Source organism: Anas acuta, chromosome 21 (genome assembly GCF_963932015.1).
Source record: "Anas acuta chromosome 21, bAnaAcu1.1, whole genome shotgun sequence".
NCBI lineage: Eukaryota > Metazoa > Chordata > Aves > Anseriformes > Anatidae > Anas > Anas acuta.
In genome coordinates, this window is record NC_088999.1 from 5,590,225 (window position 1) to 5,608,077 (window position 17,853).

General features: G+C 42.2%; 1 protein-coding gene across 1 annotated transcript; it reads left to right on the plus strand.

Annotated features, from left to right (window-relative positions):
- The first annotated feature begins 6,074 nt into the window (after positions 1-6,074).
- GNL2 (G protein nucleolar 2) lies at positions 6,075-17,347 on the plus strand. The gene is made up of 16 exons (XM_068658039.1): positions 6,075-6,236; positions 6,376-6,460; positions 7,652-7,746; positions 8,238-8,377; positions 9,313-9,497; positions 9,888-9,954; positions 11,288-11,446; positions 12,001-12,114; positions 12,893-13,021; positions 13,220-13,324; positions 13,435-13,593; positions 14,013-14,120; positions 14,443-14,867; positions 15,515-15,594; positions 16,296-16,378; positions 17,167-17,347. The coding sequence occupies exons 1-16, from the start codon at positions 6,173-6,175 to the stop codon at positions 17,314-17,316; spliced, it is 2,148 nt and encodes a 715-aa protein (XP_068514140.1). The 5' UTR covers positions 6,075-6,172; the 3' UTR covers positions 17,317-17,347.
- Positions 17,348-17,853: the final 506 nt, after the last annotated feature.

Consider the following 17,853-nt stretch of genomic DNA (forward strand, 5'->3'; position numbering starts at 1 on the left):
GTCCTGGATTGAGCAAAAATGCTCCTGCTCTGCAGGAATTGGCACCAGGAGCCAGGAGGAGGATGGTGCTGGATGGAGATGTGGTGAGATCGGAGCGGGCGTGTGCTCCTTCTCTGCACAGAGAGCCTTGCCCTTGACATGACGTGGCACCTCGCTCAGTTTCCCTTATATTTTAAATCATGCTTCCTCAATATAAATAGGGGCAGATATTTAATTCCTCTACAGTTCAGCAAAACCCCTCTGGTCCCAAGGGATGAAGCCGGGGAGGTCCCCAGCGATGTGCCGTGCTGCACCGCTGAAGCTCCTGGCTCCCCCAGTAAAATGAGGGGCAGGGAAAAGCCGACCCCAAAGCTAAAGCTGTCCAACCCAAGTAGCACTGCCCTTGCTTTTGTACCACTGCCTCTGCCTCTCAGGGGGTGCCTGTGGTGGAAAGCCCCTGGCACGTGGCTCTGGGTGCCTCCTCGGCGGGGTGCTGGTGCTTTTCCACAAGGGGACACGGGCAGCACAGCTCTGGTGGGGACAGCTGAGGCTCCCCTCTCCCCATTGCACTGTGGCTGCTTTGGCAGAGGTCAGGACGTGGGAGCTGCATAGTTGTTTCAGCCCCAGGGCTGTACCAAGCTCTCCGTGACTGCTCTGCTGGCAGCAAAACCTTTCAGCCCATCATCCACTTTGTGTTTAAGTAAACAAGAAGCCGTTATATCTTTTAAAGGGGATTCCATTTCAGCACAATGATAAACGACCAGCATACCAAGCAGAGAGAGAAAGAGGTTCTTAAAGTCATCCTTTGAGTTGTTTATGGATCATGTTCAGACGATTCCTGAAGGCCTCCCAGTTGAAAGATCAGATCTCACTTTGCTTTCTAGCCTCAGCTAGCCTGTGAGATAAGTATTTTGTTTGTGACATGGCACTGCTTGTAAGCAGAATCATTTTTCCCTTCCGCTTTTTAGCAGCAATAATCAGTAACCCTTTCATGAACCTCAGCTTGCTAATTCATAAACCACTCTTTCTTCCCTCCTGCTTCAGTATCTCAATCCAGTTCTCAACAAGGATTAAAGAGAAGAGAGGGTGCATTAGTAAGGTTTTAGACACTAAGGCTCTGTTAACTGACTGGATTCCCTAACTCATGGCAATATTAGTGCAAATATTTCAAAACTAAACTGCTTATAATAAATCAACACAACATATCTTGTAGCCTTTTCTAGAGTTTTTTTTAGAAAAAGTGAAGAACTTCTTTCTGTTGCACCCTTTTCCCTTCTCTCTTCCTTTTTTTTCATAGTAAAATGGGAAGAAAAAGGGAGAAAGGAAAAGGAAAGATTAAAATGTGTACTAAGAAAATCCAGGATTTTCCAGTATGGATGTTTATAATTAAACTGTTTTATAAAAATTAGAAGGAACATAAATAATAATAAATAAATAAATAAAATCAATTATCTTTTTTTTTTTTTTTTTTTTTTTTATCAGCTCAAGGATAGGGCTTATTCCCACTCTCAGACAGCTGGTTCATTTCAGAATATAGAAACCTTTTGCCTTTGACTAACGTGCTTTGCACGCTGAGCTCGACAGTCCAAAACGGAGATCTCCTTAGATATCATCTCAACTCACATGCACATGAATGCTCTCTTTCAGCCCACCAAATAAAATCTGTTGTGGTGTTCTCTCCGTGGCATCACTGTAAAATATGCTTCTTTAAACAAATAAATAAAGAAATGGGTTTGCTGAACAAGCTTTGTTTGTTTATTCACCAAAAACAGAGTCAAATTCCAACTGGTCAAAAATATCTAGAACGAGCAACTAAGTCTCTCCTGAAGTAATTTGGCCCCCCACCACCATCCAGAAACCAAATGTACCTCCGTGAGTCACGGCACGAAAATGTTAGTGCTGTGGATCCTGCATGTATTCATGTTCTGTACTTTGACTACCTATTTGCTGAACTGGAAAAGTAGTTGCTAGATGTATAGACAGCGAGATAGATCCTTTGTAGTAAATTCCTTCGCATAGAAAAGGTCTTCATGTATACTCATGAGCCAACCGATGTTTATTCACTGGACAGACCAACTCAAAATTTGCAGGACAGTTTCTAGGTAGTTTACTTATCTCTTGGGTAAATATTCCTAGGTAAAGGGGAACAAATTGCAAGGAATAATGCATTAACAGCTTACTGTTTGGAACTGTTTAATTTCTATCTCATTTGCTGAGATTTAGGAGCTGAGGCAGACAAATTTCACACAGGTTGGTTGTATTACATTCTTATCCTTTCTGTACAAGATAAATCTGCATTTTTCATCAGCTACAGTCAAGTTGAATATGTGCACACATATTCCTCAAACAATAATTTACTAGCTTTATATCCCCATGGAGATGAAGGCAATGTGTAGACTTTTAGTTCATGTTTATGTTAAAATGATTTCTCACTCAGAAGAAAGCTTTGATTAAAGGAAATATAGTAGGAAAGTGAAAATGGTCATTACTAATACTGTTATTTGGATTACGTTGTCTTAAACCATTAGAAGGGCCCTTTTCTATATATATTTACTTACAGATTTTATTAAGTCAATAGTCTTCACAGGATGAGATGTTAGGCATAACAATTTAAAAACAAAACAAAAAAAAAAAACACCTCTATTAAAATGACAGAAATATCAGCTCTATATAACCAGTCACCATAAATAAATCACACTGATGGCATTTATATACATAATAGCAAATTATACCCAACTGAATGCCAAACCATAGTGTAGCTGGAGCTGCATGCTAGAATCTCCATAGTTTTTGAAGAACGGCAGGATCTTTCTTGGAGGAAAAAAAAAAAAAAAAAAAAAAAGGCAATGAGGTAGATACTATAGCTATTTACAGCACAAGCAAAAATGCTGGGTTAAGACCTCATTTGCCATTACCGCTAAAGCAGCTTGCAAAAAGGCCAAATCTAGGGATGCATAAGGCTAAAATGTATAAAATGTATGGTGCAGCATGTGCAGCTTTCCAGAAAAGAAGCCACTTTTACTCACCATTAAAATCAAATAGCAAAAGTAAATTAGTTACATGCAAATGCTTTAACTTCCAGATTGCTAGTAAACACTTAATTCCTGTGAGACAGATCTGCAGCCTAAGTTCAGAGAGTAATGCAGAAAGCTCTGCATGTCTTCAAGAATTGCACAGGATTCAGCATGACTTTTGCTCTGAGGGATTGATTCTGGGGGCACAGAACAGTCTTGGTTCTCCAAATCCTTTTTCAACTTTTTGACTTTTTTGCTTGACTTCAGAGTTTTCCTCTCTCCTCCCTCTGGCTTTCCCCTATTGCTTGCAGTTGCTGTTTTAGGATCTCTTAAATCCAAGGCAACGATATCTGAGATCACTCTTGTTTTTTTCAGTTAGGGAGACATCAAACCTGGAGCCTTTTGCCAAGGAGTCTTGCCTCCCACTCCTGTAAGTTATATCTTTGAAAACTAACTCCTGAGAAACTGAGTTGGGAAAATGATTGTAGTGATAAATAATCTACGGTATCTTCTGGCAGTGCTCTGGATGATTTTGAAAGATATGAAGCTCACTTCTGTCCTTGTACTCTGCAGGGAATCACTGCAGCATGGAGACTAAGATGGCTGATGTTGCCCTTATCCAATTAAATAACGCAAAGTAGCTCAATAACACACTGAAAAAGTGCTCTGAGTACAAGTCCAGTCTTGTTCTTAAGTCTTGGAAATCTATTTTTCTTTCATTTAATTGACAAAATCTGTAGATCATACAAGGAAGACAGCCCCTGCCAAAAATCAAACATCACTAGTTTTTAATAATACAATGGGAATAACCCCTTAGAACATATGCAATTATGGCAATGAGTCATTCTGATGGCATCATATAACCACACTCACTGGGATTTTGACAAGGAAGAGGCCACAGAAAATTCCAAATGATTTAAATTCAACAATGGTCAGGCTAGTCTTGTCTATGAAACTAAGGCCGTTTGGCAGCTCTGCTGGGCCTGGCATACATCACCAAGCCCCCTGTCCTGCTCAGTACACGGTATGGACAGCTTCCCACTGCAGACAATTTAAAAGAAGAAAAAAAAGAAAAAAAAAAGAAAGCAATGGAAGCATGCATCTATGGCAAATGAAAAGCTGGTGAATCATGCAGCAAAATAAAATTAGTTTAGTGAGGTAAACTAAGCTGACTCGTATGTTAGCAGATAAGCAATTCCAACAACCACAGCTACAGAGATACTGCAAGTTAAATACTAACAGTTAGCCTCAAAAATGTAAGTTTGGTCCAGAAAAAACTTGAGAGAGGTGAGCGCAGCTGAAAAAAATGAATTTATTCTAATCTGAATACAATTTCCGTATGTTATCAGTGTAATCTTTCCTAATGACAGAAAATTCAGGGCTGTAGCCTACTCTGATTTGGATGACAGGGCTCACCATAAGCAATGCTGGGAACAAAGCGGTGCTGAGACTTCAGTGTCACAGATTTCAAAGCGGAGACCCAATGATTAACTCAGTTATATTACCAACAAAAGTTCTCCATGACATAACCTAATGTCTAACACTATTTCTATTCTTACAAAGAAAGAGACAGCAATTTTCTGGATGCATTCCAAGATGTTTTGCTAACAATAAAATGAGTGTTTTCTTAAAGAGAAGGAAGAAAGAGTGGGGGAGAACAGGGCGAGTATTACTCAACTATTTAGTCTAAAAATTTGAAAATCAAAAGGATCTTCTGACAGATTAATATCAACTCTAATAGAAAACACACTTGTCCTGAGAAAACTCTTCTACATAAGCCTCAAGTCTGATAGCTTAAACAATTATCTACAATTTGGAATTAATTTTTTATGCCCACATGACTGTGTGTTTTTAAAATGCCCAAGGCATAGATAATTCTATTAAGAGGAGGATAAAAAATAAAAATAAAAAACAACCAACCAACCATACAAAAAAAAAAAGAATCATAGGCTTAAACAAAACAAACTGAAAATTCAAGGCTGCCATCTTACAAAACATCTCACAATTCTTGACTAACTATGACTATGTGCAGCAGGGACTATGCACTACCTAAAAGCAAAATGCTGAAAATCATTAAAAGAACAGAATCTCAGAAACTCTGTTATTGCTCTGGATTTAGAAGAGCATTAGCAGAACTAAAAGGAAATTGAAATAGCCATGAATACTCTGCTGCTAATAAGCATTTTGAAATGGTGGGCCAGGCCTTCATTTTGGCGAATGGCTCCCCAGTGTGCTGAGCAGCCTGGTCCCAGCCCAATCTCTGGTACAAATTAACACGATTTCACTGGAGTTTTGTTAATTCCTCCTAGGTGAGGATCCTTCCAACTTCTAGTAAAAACTGGCAGTAACATGAATGTAGGCTTAGTCCTCAGACCTATAATTTGCCTAAATTTGATTTAAGTTATTGCGCTGTCCGTGCAACTCTTTACAGGCAAACACAAAAGGGAGTGTTGTTATTTCTAAATTTAAAAAGTGGGTGCCAGGAAGCCAGGACAAAGAGCCCCGTGTGCCTATAAACACCCCCCCAACCCGACCCCGCTGCCTGCCAGCCTGCGCCCGAGCGCCAGCGCTCCCACCAGCACCAAGGACCCAGCTCGCTGACCACATGCATTCATCTGCAAATGGAAATAAGTGCTAACGCCAAGCTCCCAAATGATTCTGATTATGTTTCTGCGAACAACACCATTTCAAAAAAAAAAAGAACCAACACAACAATGAGGATTCTTGTGCCAGCGCCCTTTTTATTACAACGCCTTTGAATGCCTGCAGTCCCTTCGCTGCCCGGGGCGGACAACGGAGGCCGGGACAACAGAGGGACAACGGGGAGCTCTTGCACTTCTCGGGCACTGCGGGCCGGGCTCCCAGGCACCGGCGGGGCCTGGAGGGGAACCGACAGGGGCCGAGGGGGCGGCGGGGCCCGGGGTAGGCCGCAGCGGGCCGGGCCGGACCGGGCCAGGCCGCGCCACGCGTTGCCATGGCAACCGGAGCTGGGAGGGGAGGGGGGAGGCCGCGAGCGGTTGTCAGGGCAACGCGCCGGCGCCTGCGCAGTAGGGAGCTGGAGCCGGCGGAACGACGTCACGCCGCTGCCCGTTCTCACGCCGGAAGTGGCTGTGGCAGCTCTTCCGGCTGGCGGCGTGTGGCGGAGCGGGCGGCGAGAGCGGCCCCGGCACGGCGGAGCCATGGTGAAGCCACAGTACAAGGGCCGCAGCACCATCAACCCCTCCCGCGCCAGCACCAACCCCGGTACGTCTGGGAACAGCGGGCAGGGCCTTACCGGGACGGGACGGGGCTTACCGGGTCCGGTCGGGCCTTACCGGGCCGGGCCTGGCCTTATTGTACCGGGCCGGGCCGGACCGGGCCTAACGCTGCTTTCTCTCCTCAGATCGCGTTGATGGCGCGGGAGGCAACAACATGCGGGACCGCGCCACCATCCGGCGCCTCAACATGTACCGGCAGAAGGAGCGGAGGTGAGCGGGGCCCGGTCGCAGCGGTGCTGCGGGAGCCGGTGCGTGGTGTGGTGTGGTGCGGAGCGGCCAGGCCCTGCCGTCCGTGTGGTGGTGCGGGCTGGGAGCTGCGCAGAGAGGGGCTGTGGTCTCATCTGGTGGCTGAGGGGCCGCTGGTTGGAGCAGAGCCCCTCCTGTGTGCAGTGTCAGGAGCTGGGAGGCTTCATCTCGAGCTCCAGCCAGGCCAGCGATGCTATCAGGGAGCGTGGCTCAGCTGGAAAACACATGGCAAGGAACAGCTGATAGGATCTCAGGAATGTCACGAACCCCCAAATGCTTCCCTCGTGTCCAGCTCAAAAGCTCACCTCAGAACATCTGAGGAGCCTGATGTCCCCAAGGCTCTCTTACTAAGAGATTCGTTCCTTCTACGTGAGAACCTCTGGCTGCAGCACAGTTCCCACCTTACAAACACGTGCCTCTGCCGTGTTGTGGATGCCGTCGGGGTTACTTAAGGTTCTGGATCAGATTAGCAGCTTTGTCTTGTTTTGCCAGATTTCTCTTTGTTTTGAGAGAGGACTGGGGAATATGTGTTTTAAAAACTACTCAACTTAAGCCAGGTTTCAGTGTGGAACTTTATCTTATGATCAGGGTTCAGTGCAAGCTGATGGGTTCAGCTGATTAGAAAGTCGCATGAGAGAAGAAAGTGATGTTAGGAAATCAAACTTCAGTGCTTTTTGCATTACAGTAAGGCATTTGTATGCAGCCTCCGTGAAGAGTTTAGTCAAGCTGGAGTGAGAATGAGGAGTTTTGAGATGTTTTGTAGGGAATCGGCATACTGTTTTGCTCTGCATGTTGCATGCTAACTGCTATCCGTTGTTCTTAACTTGTCCCCAGGCCAATCTTATAAATACGTGTAGTTACTTGTACTCCAGTGGAAAAGTACAGAGTTCAAATTATAGAAACTCTTAGTGGGGTGTTTTTCAGAGACATTTCTACATGATTTGACACAGAAAAATATCAGGACAGGATCACCTGTGGCCTTTGAACTGCAGCGACAGGGGAAGCTTCCAGTCTGAGGTCAAGGTACCCAGGGTACCAGTTCAAAAGGAAGGGTCTTTCTGGATTTTATGGATGCACTTCTACTCCAGTGAAAAAAAGTGCTAGAGGGGTGTGTGCTTCTTTGTGAATTTACGTGCGTTCTCATCTTTCACTTAGAAACAAGCGTGGCAAAGTGATTAAACCTCTGCAGTATCAGTCAACAGTGGCACCAGGCACAGTTGCAAGAGTGGAACCAAATATTAAATGGTTTGGTAAGTTGTTTTTTCTACTTTCAGGCTCAACAGGCTCAGAAGCTGTTGAACTTGTGTTTTTAAAGTGTAAGTATTTAGGAATTGTGATCTCAGCGCTGTGTTGGACAGATACTGGAAATAAAGGCAAAAAAATTGCTACCGTAGGCAAGGGCATTGGCTCACACCTTGCATGTTCCTGTACTTAGGGTGTTTGCTTCCCATACACTGCTGAAAAGTGTGTTTTTTTTGTCTCCTTTGGTTATTTTGTGGGATTTTCCCATGTATACATACGTTGTAGCCTGTGTGTAAGTATCCTAGGGATACTTGTCAAAGTTTCTCTAAATTATGGAAAAGAATGGGATTGGCTTATATATGCCAAATGTGGGGTTGTATCGAATAAAATCTATTTCTTGTCACTAGTATTTTGATTCCAGATAGAGTATTAATGTTTTATTAATGTACCCCATGTCTGTGAAGCAGTTAACATAGGGAATGTTGATTTTTACCTGCAGGAAATACTCGTGTGATCAAGCAGTCATCCCTACAGAAGTTTCAGGAGGAAATGGAAACTGTCATGAAAGATCCGTACAAAGTGGTCATGAAGCAAACCAAGCTACCAATGTCCCTCTTCCACGATCGGATTAAACCTCATGTAGGTATTGTTCATCTGCACCTTGTGAAGGCTGGGCTGCTTGCACAGATATCGTGAATATTATTTACTTGTGGGAGACTTGATGTGTTTCTAGGAGTATTGGAAGGAATTAGGGCAGATGACTGGGGGAGGATGTTTTTTGAAAACGTACTGCTGTAATGCTTCAAATTCCTCATGTGAAAGACTTTTTCTGAGGATGCATCATGCTGCTAGCACGCTCTTCTGCAATGACTCCGAGCTCAAATATGTGCTTTTTATCTTGAACCAGAAATTCTTGTGCATGCAGCCGCCTTTTCAAGTAGAATCATGTTTCAAGTACATAATTTTAGTTATTACCAGGCTTCTTTCATAAAGTCTGAAATATTATTTTGGATTATTGTTAGTTATTTTTTCGTGTGGAAATCTGCCAGGTTTGTGTCATAAAAATGTTTCCTAAACTGAAGAAAAGGTTACCGCAAACTAAAATGTGCGTTGTAAAAACAAATGGCTTCTTTCAGCTCTGAACTGTATGCTGTTCCAATAAAAGTTGGCATTCATTACAGGCTTTAAAATCTATGATTTTTGACTGTAATTGTCCCTGACAAAAATCTGTGAATTTGGCGAGATTTGTGAACTTGTTAGAAAAATAAGAAATGATCAAAGATAGCAGCTAAATTTTCATCATTGTAGCCTTAATTACTTTTGACATCATTTATGCAGAAAGAACCGAAGCATAGTTCTTTGGCAAGTGCAGTGTGTTTTGTTGCTTATTAAATATCCACTCTTATGTTTCTCAAAGATTAAGCTGCAAAACTCAAACATTGTTAGGGAAGCGCCTGTAACTCTTGTCACAGGTTGCAGAGTTGCACTGAACTAAGGTCTTGTATACTGCGTGTCATGAGATAGAAAACAGTTTTTGGTTTTGTTTTCTTTTTTACCAACCCATCTTTCCTTAGAACTCCAGAGTTCACATTCTTGACACAGAAACGTTTGAAACAACATTTGGCCCCAAAGCACAGAGAAAAAGGCCAAATCTCTCTGCAAGCGATGTGCAGTCTCTGCTGGAAAATGCTGAGGCCTCAACGGAATCTTATGATCAGGGCAAGGACCGGGACCTGGTCACAGAAGACACTGGTGTAAGGTAATTAGAGAAGAGAAATTATGCTTTGTTTACATTCCTTAAAATTCAGCATTATTATATATTAAAAAAAAAAGTATTTCCTCCATCAGTGTTGCTACTGTCTGATGAGTAAGCAAAGTGAAATCAGCTGAATTTGGCTGGGACTTCTTAAAATTCTCTTTTATCCCAGTATATTTAACTGATCTATTGCTCCCAGGGGTCCCTTCTGTCTTCATTCATAACTGATTTCCTGTTGCATGTCTGAAAATCTGCAAACTCAGATTTTGGGTTAAACTGGGGACTGGGTTTCCTCTCCTTTTTTTGTCTGTAAATAACCAAAGGGCTTTAGAGAAGAGAAGCACTATAACCATGTTACTGTGGTTGCTGATGTCTCTGGTAATCCACTTGCAGGGATGAAGCACAAGAGGATATATATAAGAAAGGACAGTCCAAAAGAATCTGGGGTGAGCTCTACAAGGTCAGTAACATTTATAATTTGCAGCAGTTATTTTTCTGTCTTTGAGTATTTTCAAAGGCCATTGCTTCAGCACAGCACTGGCAATCTTGTACAGCAGTAATCAGAAAAGCTCTGAAAACCCTTAGTTTATAGATCTTGCCACGTTAGGGAAGCTTTGACAACTGAATATGCTGTAAAGTTTCTTAGAAACGTTGAGACTGTCTTCGTTCATGTGGAGATGTCCTGAGCATGTAATTTGCTGGCTCATTTTCCTGTTAGCCTAACTGTACTGAGTGACTGCGTGACACCATACACCCTCTTCTGACATTGGTCTGATTCTGATCCAGTACATCAACTGGAACAGAAAAAAAAAAAAACAGCTGTAGAAGAGAGTAGAGATCCATTTTCACATCTGCGCTTGACTGAGCTTGATCCTTGAGCTCTTGTCCCAGTGGGACAAACATCTGTAAAATACGTGATCTAAAGACGAACTGGCAGAGCCAAAGGTATAAGCTTTGCTTGGATTCCTGGGGCTTTACCACAAATAAAGCAGTCAGATACCCTTATGTTTCATTAGACTGAAACCATCTGGCACATTGATAGGCTCTTCTTTGGACTGCTCTGACATTCGTGTCCCAGTGAGTCACCTTGACTGCTAGAGGAATGGAGCTGAGAATGAGTTAGGGTTGTAAGAGCAGTTTGTACTCCCAGTGTCTGTTAGATGTGAAATTGCTTGATTTCTTGTTTTGAATTTCTGAATGTAGCTTAAAACTTTCTCACTTAGATCTAAAAGCAGCGGGAATGATAGAGCAAAACAGATTTCAGTAAGGTGCTGCCAAAAATGCAGGAAATAGCTGTGAAACAAATTCACTTGGCTTGAAGCAAGTCGTAAACTGACAGCTCCCTGCTGTAGATGCTTAGTGGACTAACAGCAGGTTCCTACTTGGTTGTGTTTCATATTGATCCAGAAAACACTCTTTATATCCTGATCCTTTATGAAATGGTGGAATTGAATTGCTGCAGAATGGATGGAGAACATTGTCTGCTAAAGCAATTTGTTTCCCTGTTTGGTTGCAGTGTTTACTTTTCCAAGTGCTGCAAACGTCTTTCTAGTACATAAAAAGCTGTAGCGCATAAAAGCTGCAGGGCTGTCCAGCCTGAATTTGGAGGGGAGTAGGGGAAGAGAGAGTGAAGAACCAATGGGTATTTAGTCTGAGGTTCTGTCACAGGAAAGTAACAATTGTTCATGAAGGATACAAGGTTTTTAAATTAATGATGCAGATTAGAAAATTACTAACATTCATTTTGGAAGTTTTAGACATAAACTTTCTTTCTGCATGATTTTTTTTTCCAGGTGATAGACTCATCAGATGTTGTTGTTCAAGTTCTTGATGCCAGAGACCCCATGGGTACTCGCTCCCCTCATGTGGAATCTTTTCTGAAAAAAGAGAAACACTGGAAACATCTCATTTTTGTCCTGAACAAATGTGATCTTGTTCCTACCTGGGCTACTGTAAGTATGGTCCTGCCTGTTGTGCTCTGGACCTTCTTTGTTCCTTTTGTATCCTCAATTTTAATTCTGTTACCAGGCTGGTTCCAAAGGGCGTAACGTAACTGGGATAATGGGAACTCTCTGCTTGCTTGCTGTAAAAGTAACAATTACCATTTAAATCCGTCCAAGTTTGGCTCAGTTGAGCAACAGTCACCAGCCACAAATTCTCTACTTCCTCTGTCTGGATTTAACAGTTCAGCTGATATCTCCAGAGTGTGCTAAATGTTAGTCTGCTTAAGATCCATATCCACCACAGCTGGTCTGTTTTATATTGTTAAACTAATTAGTTTTAGCTAGCAGTGAAGGCGTTTTTGGGAAATTGTCTTTTTATAAAAACAATAGCCAGTGCTTTTAGCTATTGGATTGGTGAAATGCTTCAAAGGTTCTTACAAAGCAATTTTCATAGACAGCTGCATTTGTGACCCAAGCAAAGATGCTGTGTTCTTCTCATAAGCAGATTGTTTCACCACCTCTGCAACACAGAATCCCTAACGGAGCAGTATTTTCCTCTTTAGAAGCGCTGGGTTGCTGTCCTTTCCCAGGAATATCCAACACTTGCTTTTCACGCCAGCCTCACAAACCCTTTTGGCAAAGGTGCCTTCATACAGCTTTTAAGGCAGTTTGGAAAGGTACAGAACAATTTGGGGGCTTTGTATTGGGGATTTGTGCTTGTTGGGGGGGGGGCGGGGGAGGGGGAATGCCTGTTTCTGTTTAGTGTGGGATTTTTTTGTTAGTGTTTGGGGTTCAATACATTTTTGTGGCCGTCATTCTGTGGTGAACAAATGGAAAATGCTCCTTCAAACACATTCAAAATGTGCATCAAACTGAGGAGATCCCGAAGTGTTGGTTTGACTGTCATTGTCTGGCCTCAGTTTCTTGTAGACTCAGACTTAGGAGTATCAATGGAATACTGAATTGAATGTGTAGAAGGGAACGTATTTCAGGCCTGATAATGTCATGCATGTATGCATAATCTGATAAGATATTCTCACTTTAAGTGTCTTCGTTTCCTCAAGAAAGATGTTTTCTCTTGTCTTGAGATTAGTGCTATATGCTGTCCCCAGCTGCTGCTTGTGTTTGCTTTGTTTTTCATCCTAAAAGGTTTCTAATTTAATACAAGTAATTTTAAAGCATCAAGGAATGCAGAGGGTTCATATCTTCCCTTTTGAAGTAGCAATTGTCTTCTTCAATGGCTGGAGTTTTCAAATACCAGGTTGGTTGTACCTTTGTGCATCTCTCCTGGTATTAAAAAAAAATAAATAAAAATAAAAAAGATTTTTTTTTTAATCTGGTAGACTTTAGAGCCCTTTTTGCTTGCCAATACAACGAGGACAGAAGTTCTTAAAACTGTAATGGTAATTCTGGCATTCTCTATGATGTATTGAAAGAAGTTTTATTTCTTAACAGTTACACTCTGACAAGAAACAGATCAGCGTGGGTTTCATTGGTTATCCCAACGTTGGCAAAAGCTCAGTGATCAATACATTACGGTCTAAGAAGGTCTGCAATGTGGCTCCTATTGCAGGTGAAACTAAGGTAGGAATAGATTTTGCACCTTGCGCCTCTTTAACGTGGGAATCTCTTGGCTATCTAACAAGAATGCCAAGTTAAATTCTGTTTCTGTGATACCAAGTTTATAAGATGACTCCTGTATTTTAGAACTGTCTATTTAAAAGCAGAACAAAGGGCTGTTCATGGAAGGAGGTAACACAGGTGACTGCTGATCTGTTTCAGGTGTGGCAATACATTACCCTGATGAGGAGGATTTTTCTAATTGACTGTCCAGGTGTAGTTTATCCATCTGGAGACTCAGAAACGGACATTGTGCTGAAGGGAGTGGTACGTATCTGAGCTAAAAGCTGGAAAATTCTTGCTGTTGTCAGTGGGATGGGTTCAAATAAGTGAATGCATGCTTTCCAAAGGGTTGATACTCTAATGTTAATTTTCAGGTTCAAGTTGAAAAGATTAAAAGCCCTGAAGATCATATTAGTGCAGTGCTGGAAAGGGCCAAACCAGAGTACATCAGAAAGACGTACAAAATTGATTCCTGGAATGATGCGGAAGACTTCCTTGAGAAGCTTGCTTCTAGGACTGGAAAACTGCTAAAGGTGTGACAACTTTAGGACAAGAGAATGGCCTCAAGTTGCGCCAGGGGAGGTTCAGGTTAGAAATGAGGAGACATTTCTTCTCAGAAAGAGTGGTCAGGAATTGGAACAGGTTGCCCAGGAAGGTGGCAGAGTCACTGTCCTTGGGGTGTTTAAGGAGACATTGGACGTGGTGTTTGGGGATATGGGTTAGTGTGTGATGGTGGTGGTAGAGGGTGGTTGGACCAGATGATCTTGGAGGTGTTTTCCAACCTCAACAATGATTCTAGGATTCCGTGGTCTTCCTGCATTTGCAGGTTGGAGGAGTGTGTGGGTCAGTTTCTGCACTGATCCTGGGAAATAGGAATGTTTCATTTGCAAAGGTGATATAAAGGTGGTATGCCCTGCAGACATGGACAGAAACTGTTACTGGGTTCTTTCAGGGAGGTGAGCCTGATGTGCAAACGGTCAGCAAAATGGTTCTCAATGACTGGCAGAGGGGCAGAATTCCATTCTTTGTGAAGCCGCCCAATGCAGAAACAGGTCCCCAGGTGAGGATGTGACGCTCGTGCCTTTTTTTCTTGCATATTACTCAGTTTTCCTAATGGTATTCACTGGTGCTTTCCCTGGAGTGCCTTGGGCAGGGCATGTCTTTGGGCTCTGACTAGTGATTAAAGTGACACTCAATTAAAGTTGGTAAGTACATGGAGAGGATGAGGCAGCAGTTCTCTTCCACGGAACTGTCTGAGCTGTTTTGCAATCATCTACTAGCAGAAATGTCAGTAACTAATTGTCTTAGGTTTCTTCCAAAGAGATCATTTGGACAGACTGACTCTGTGGATAATATTATATGTGTTACACCCTTTCTTGTAGCCTCCTGCGTTAGAAGGAGCGATGACATCAAGCCAAGATAATGACAAGCCGGAAATCTCTGAGTTGGCAGCATCAAGTGTGGAGCCAGTAGAAGAGAAGAATAATACAGACAATGAAATTAAGCAACTCATGTCACACGTTCGGCAAAACTTTGGGAGGATTAATGTGGCACCTCAGTTCTCGGAAGAAGACCTGGTTCCTGTAGATGTGCCAGGCTTTGATGAAACAGACAGTGATTCTCCTGCAGAGGAGGAGGAGGAAGAGGAAAATGAGCAACATCAAGATTTGGTAGAGAATGAATCACAGGTGGCTGTACAAGGTGCCAAGGAGAGCTCTAAGGCAGTTCTTAAGGCTTTGGAGGAGAAGATTGCAAAATGCAAGAAATTTCTGGATAGAGCCAAAGCCAAGAGATTCTCAGCAATAAGGTATCTGAATGCTCAGTGACTCATTTTTATTTTCACAGAGGGACAAAAGGGTTAATGTGTTTCTGCTGTAACTTCACTCAATTTTTGATTTCTTGCCATGACTTCTCTAGTTTAGCCATAAATATTTGAAATTTGGCTAGGCAGCAGTTTGTTTTTGAAAGAATATTCCAAGTCCTATTGGCCATTGTAACTAGAAATGTTCTCACTTTTGGAAAGTTGCCTCTTACACTATAATTTAGAAACCTGTGGATATTCTGGGTAGCAATATTTCTTTCTTGGATCTCTCCTTGATGTTCAGCTCTTTCTTGAGAAATAGCAAAGACTAATGTCCTACCTGGATATGCTAATTGGGTCTCCGTGCATGTACAAGAGTATCATATGTCATACAGCAGGCCCAGTTTTAGCAGACCTCATCCTCCAGCTTTGTGAGGACAAAAATGTCAAAGTGAAGTGTTAAATTTTGTCCCTTTGTGCCAAGCACAAGTCCAGTAACCCTAGAGACAAGCCTATTGGTATCTCTCTTCCATTTGAAGACTGTGGCTTTGCTGATGTCAGACTACTGGGACCTGCTAGAGGTTGATCACTCCTTGCATGTGGCTACATCTTGTATTATGACTGTCTTCTATTCCCTGTTTTATCTTTTGTAGAATCCCTAAGCAGCTGAGTGAAAAAGTGTTTGCAAAATCAATGCAGAAGTGTGAAGAACACAAGGAAAATGAAGGCAGAGGTAAAACAAGATTAGATGTTCCTTACCTATATTTGGAAATGCACTAAGCAAGAGAGGGAATGAAGGAGAGAGCATTCATTAGTTCCTGACTGAAAGTTCTTCTTTCCCTTAAGTTAATTAAATCTTTCTGTAGCAAACGTAATGGCTGCCTCATAATCTTGCTTTAGCTTTTCTGTAGGACTGGATAGTCTGTGTAGTAAGATGTCCTGTACTAGTGAATGAAGATAAAGTGAAGACAAATGTTGTGTTCAGAGCAGAGTGCTGCTGTGGGCAGGTTTCAGTCTGAGCAACATCCGTTCCACGTGGTACAACATTACACAGGCGGGGATGGAAGTGTTTTATGACACTGTAAAAGCACAGAGCTACTTCAGGCTATAGGTTTTACTGCAGTTGTTTTTGAGAGTCTGTGTCTTCAGATTCCAAAGCAAGTTTGATTAAAGGCAAAATGATGTGGGAGAACCTTATTCCAACAAGGCTATGAAATATTTCTAGACTTATATATTGCTTTAAGCCGTCTGCTTATGAAGAGCGGTTTTCATTGTAACAGGGAATGATTTCCTGGTAGGGGACATGCATGTTTTTTTGGTAAAAACTATTAAGGCATGACCAAAGTAGATGGGGCAGTGACTCCAGCCTTAAGTTCTATGGAGCAGATGGGTGTTTTGGAAGATGCTTGAGTATGTGATCATTGCTGTTTGCAGGCAGCACAGAGAATAAAAGAAAAAGGAAAGCAGAAGAGGAAGATGACGATGAACAGCCTTGCAAGAAGCTTACATCCAAAGAAGTAAGTGAGATCTCCTGTAGTATAACAGACAGGAGGAATAATAGAGCTGGCTTTTTTTCTACTTAGCTTGCTCAGTATCACTTAAGAGGTTTGAGACCTGGCACTATTAGCAGGAAGAGAGCACAAGGCCTATAGGTGAGGTGGGGGCAATGTGAAGACAGGGTGACCTGCTGCTGACACGAGATGTGACAATAGTGTTCCAGCTGAGCACGGGCCCCTAGGAGGGGACAGGCTGGTGACAATGACAGAAAGAATGTTGAAAGGGAGAATCCTTTGTAGATAACTGTTCTGCTTTCAGTGTTAGCTTGCCTAGCGGTGCTGGTAAGAGAAGAGGGATCCAAATGCTGAGGTGCAAAAATGAGGACTTATGTGGGCAAAAAGTCATTGGCAGTTCTGTTCTGTTTTCAAAGGGAGATGCTGCTGCTATTTCCTGTTCTTACTAATCAACTCTGAACAATTCTTCCAGTGTAACTTAAACACTAAGAGAGAGAGACTCTTTATAGGACTTTAAATAAGATTTGTAAGCAAATCTTGTTCAGCAAGGGTTTTTCAGAGCACTGCTAGGACTGTCAAAGGGGAATGGAAGACTGAATTCTGTTCGTGTATGTTTGGTCACATCTTCTGTTAAAGCTCTCTAACGTGACCATGTCCATCAGTAATGTTTCCTATTAAGTTATTTATTTCACTTAAGGTATTGGAATACAAAGCAAACACCATTTAAAAGAATGCAAACAAATTCAGGCTATGGATACTGTGGACTTGCTAATATGTTTTGTGTGTATTTACAGAGGAGACGAGCTGAGAGGCAGCAACGCTCCAAGAAAGTCGGAGTCCGGTATTATGAAACTCACAACGTGAAAAATAAGAATAAGAACAAGAAAAAAAGTGGCTTGGAGGCACAAAGATCAAAGCACAAAAAATATAAACATAAGCAATAACTGCTTATTCTATTAAATTTTACATAAAACAGCTCTAGTACGCAGTGCCTTTTTTTAATATAAAACTTGCAGTTCCTAGTCAAAGCTGTTTGCCTTGTCTGTCCTGTTCCCAGGAGTAACATCTCGCTCTTTTTCTGCATCATCTGAAAGTTCTTTATGCAACTGGAGATGGTGGTATTTCCACATCACCATCTAAGGCCAGTAAACATTGCATTTGCAAAACACATCCTGAAATGTTCTTCAGATTTTCCTTTTCTGGAAGATAGCTGTTACAGAGCTGTTCAAAGGACTACAGTGAGGTTTTTCCTATGTCAGCTTGCTATATGTAATCAATGAGTTGTACAGGTACCTCAACTCAAGTTTTCGTTTGCTGTCACAGAGTAGTGGTCCTTAGAACGGCCTCACACCTCTTTGTTCATCAGAAATAAGATTTGGAGAGCTTGGGTATTGTTCATCCTAGGTTACACCACTTTTGAAAAGGGATTTTGATGGACACCAAATTACACATACTTGGGGAAATATCTGCCAAACCACTTC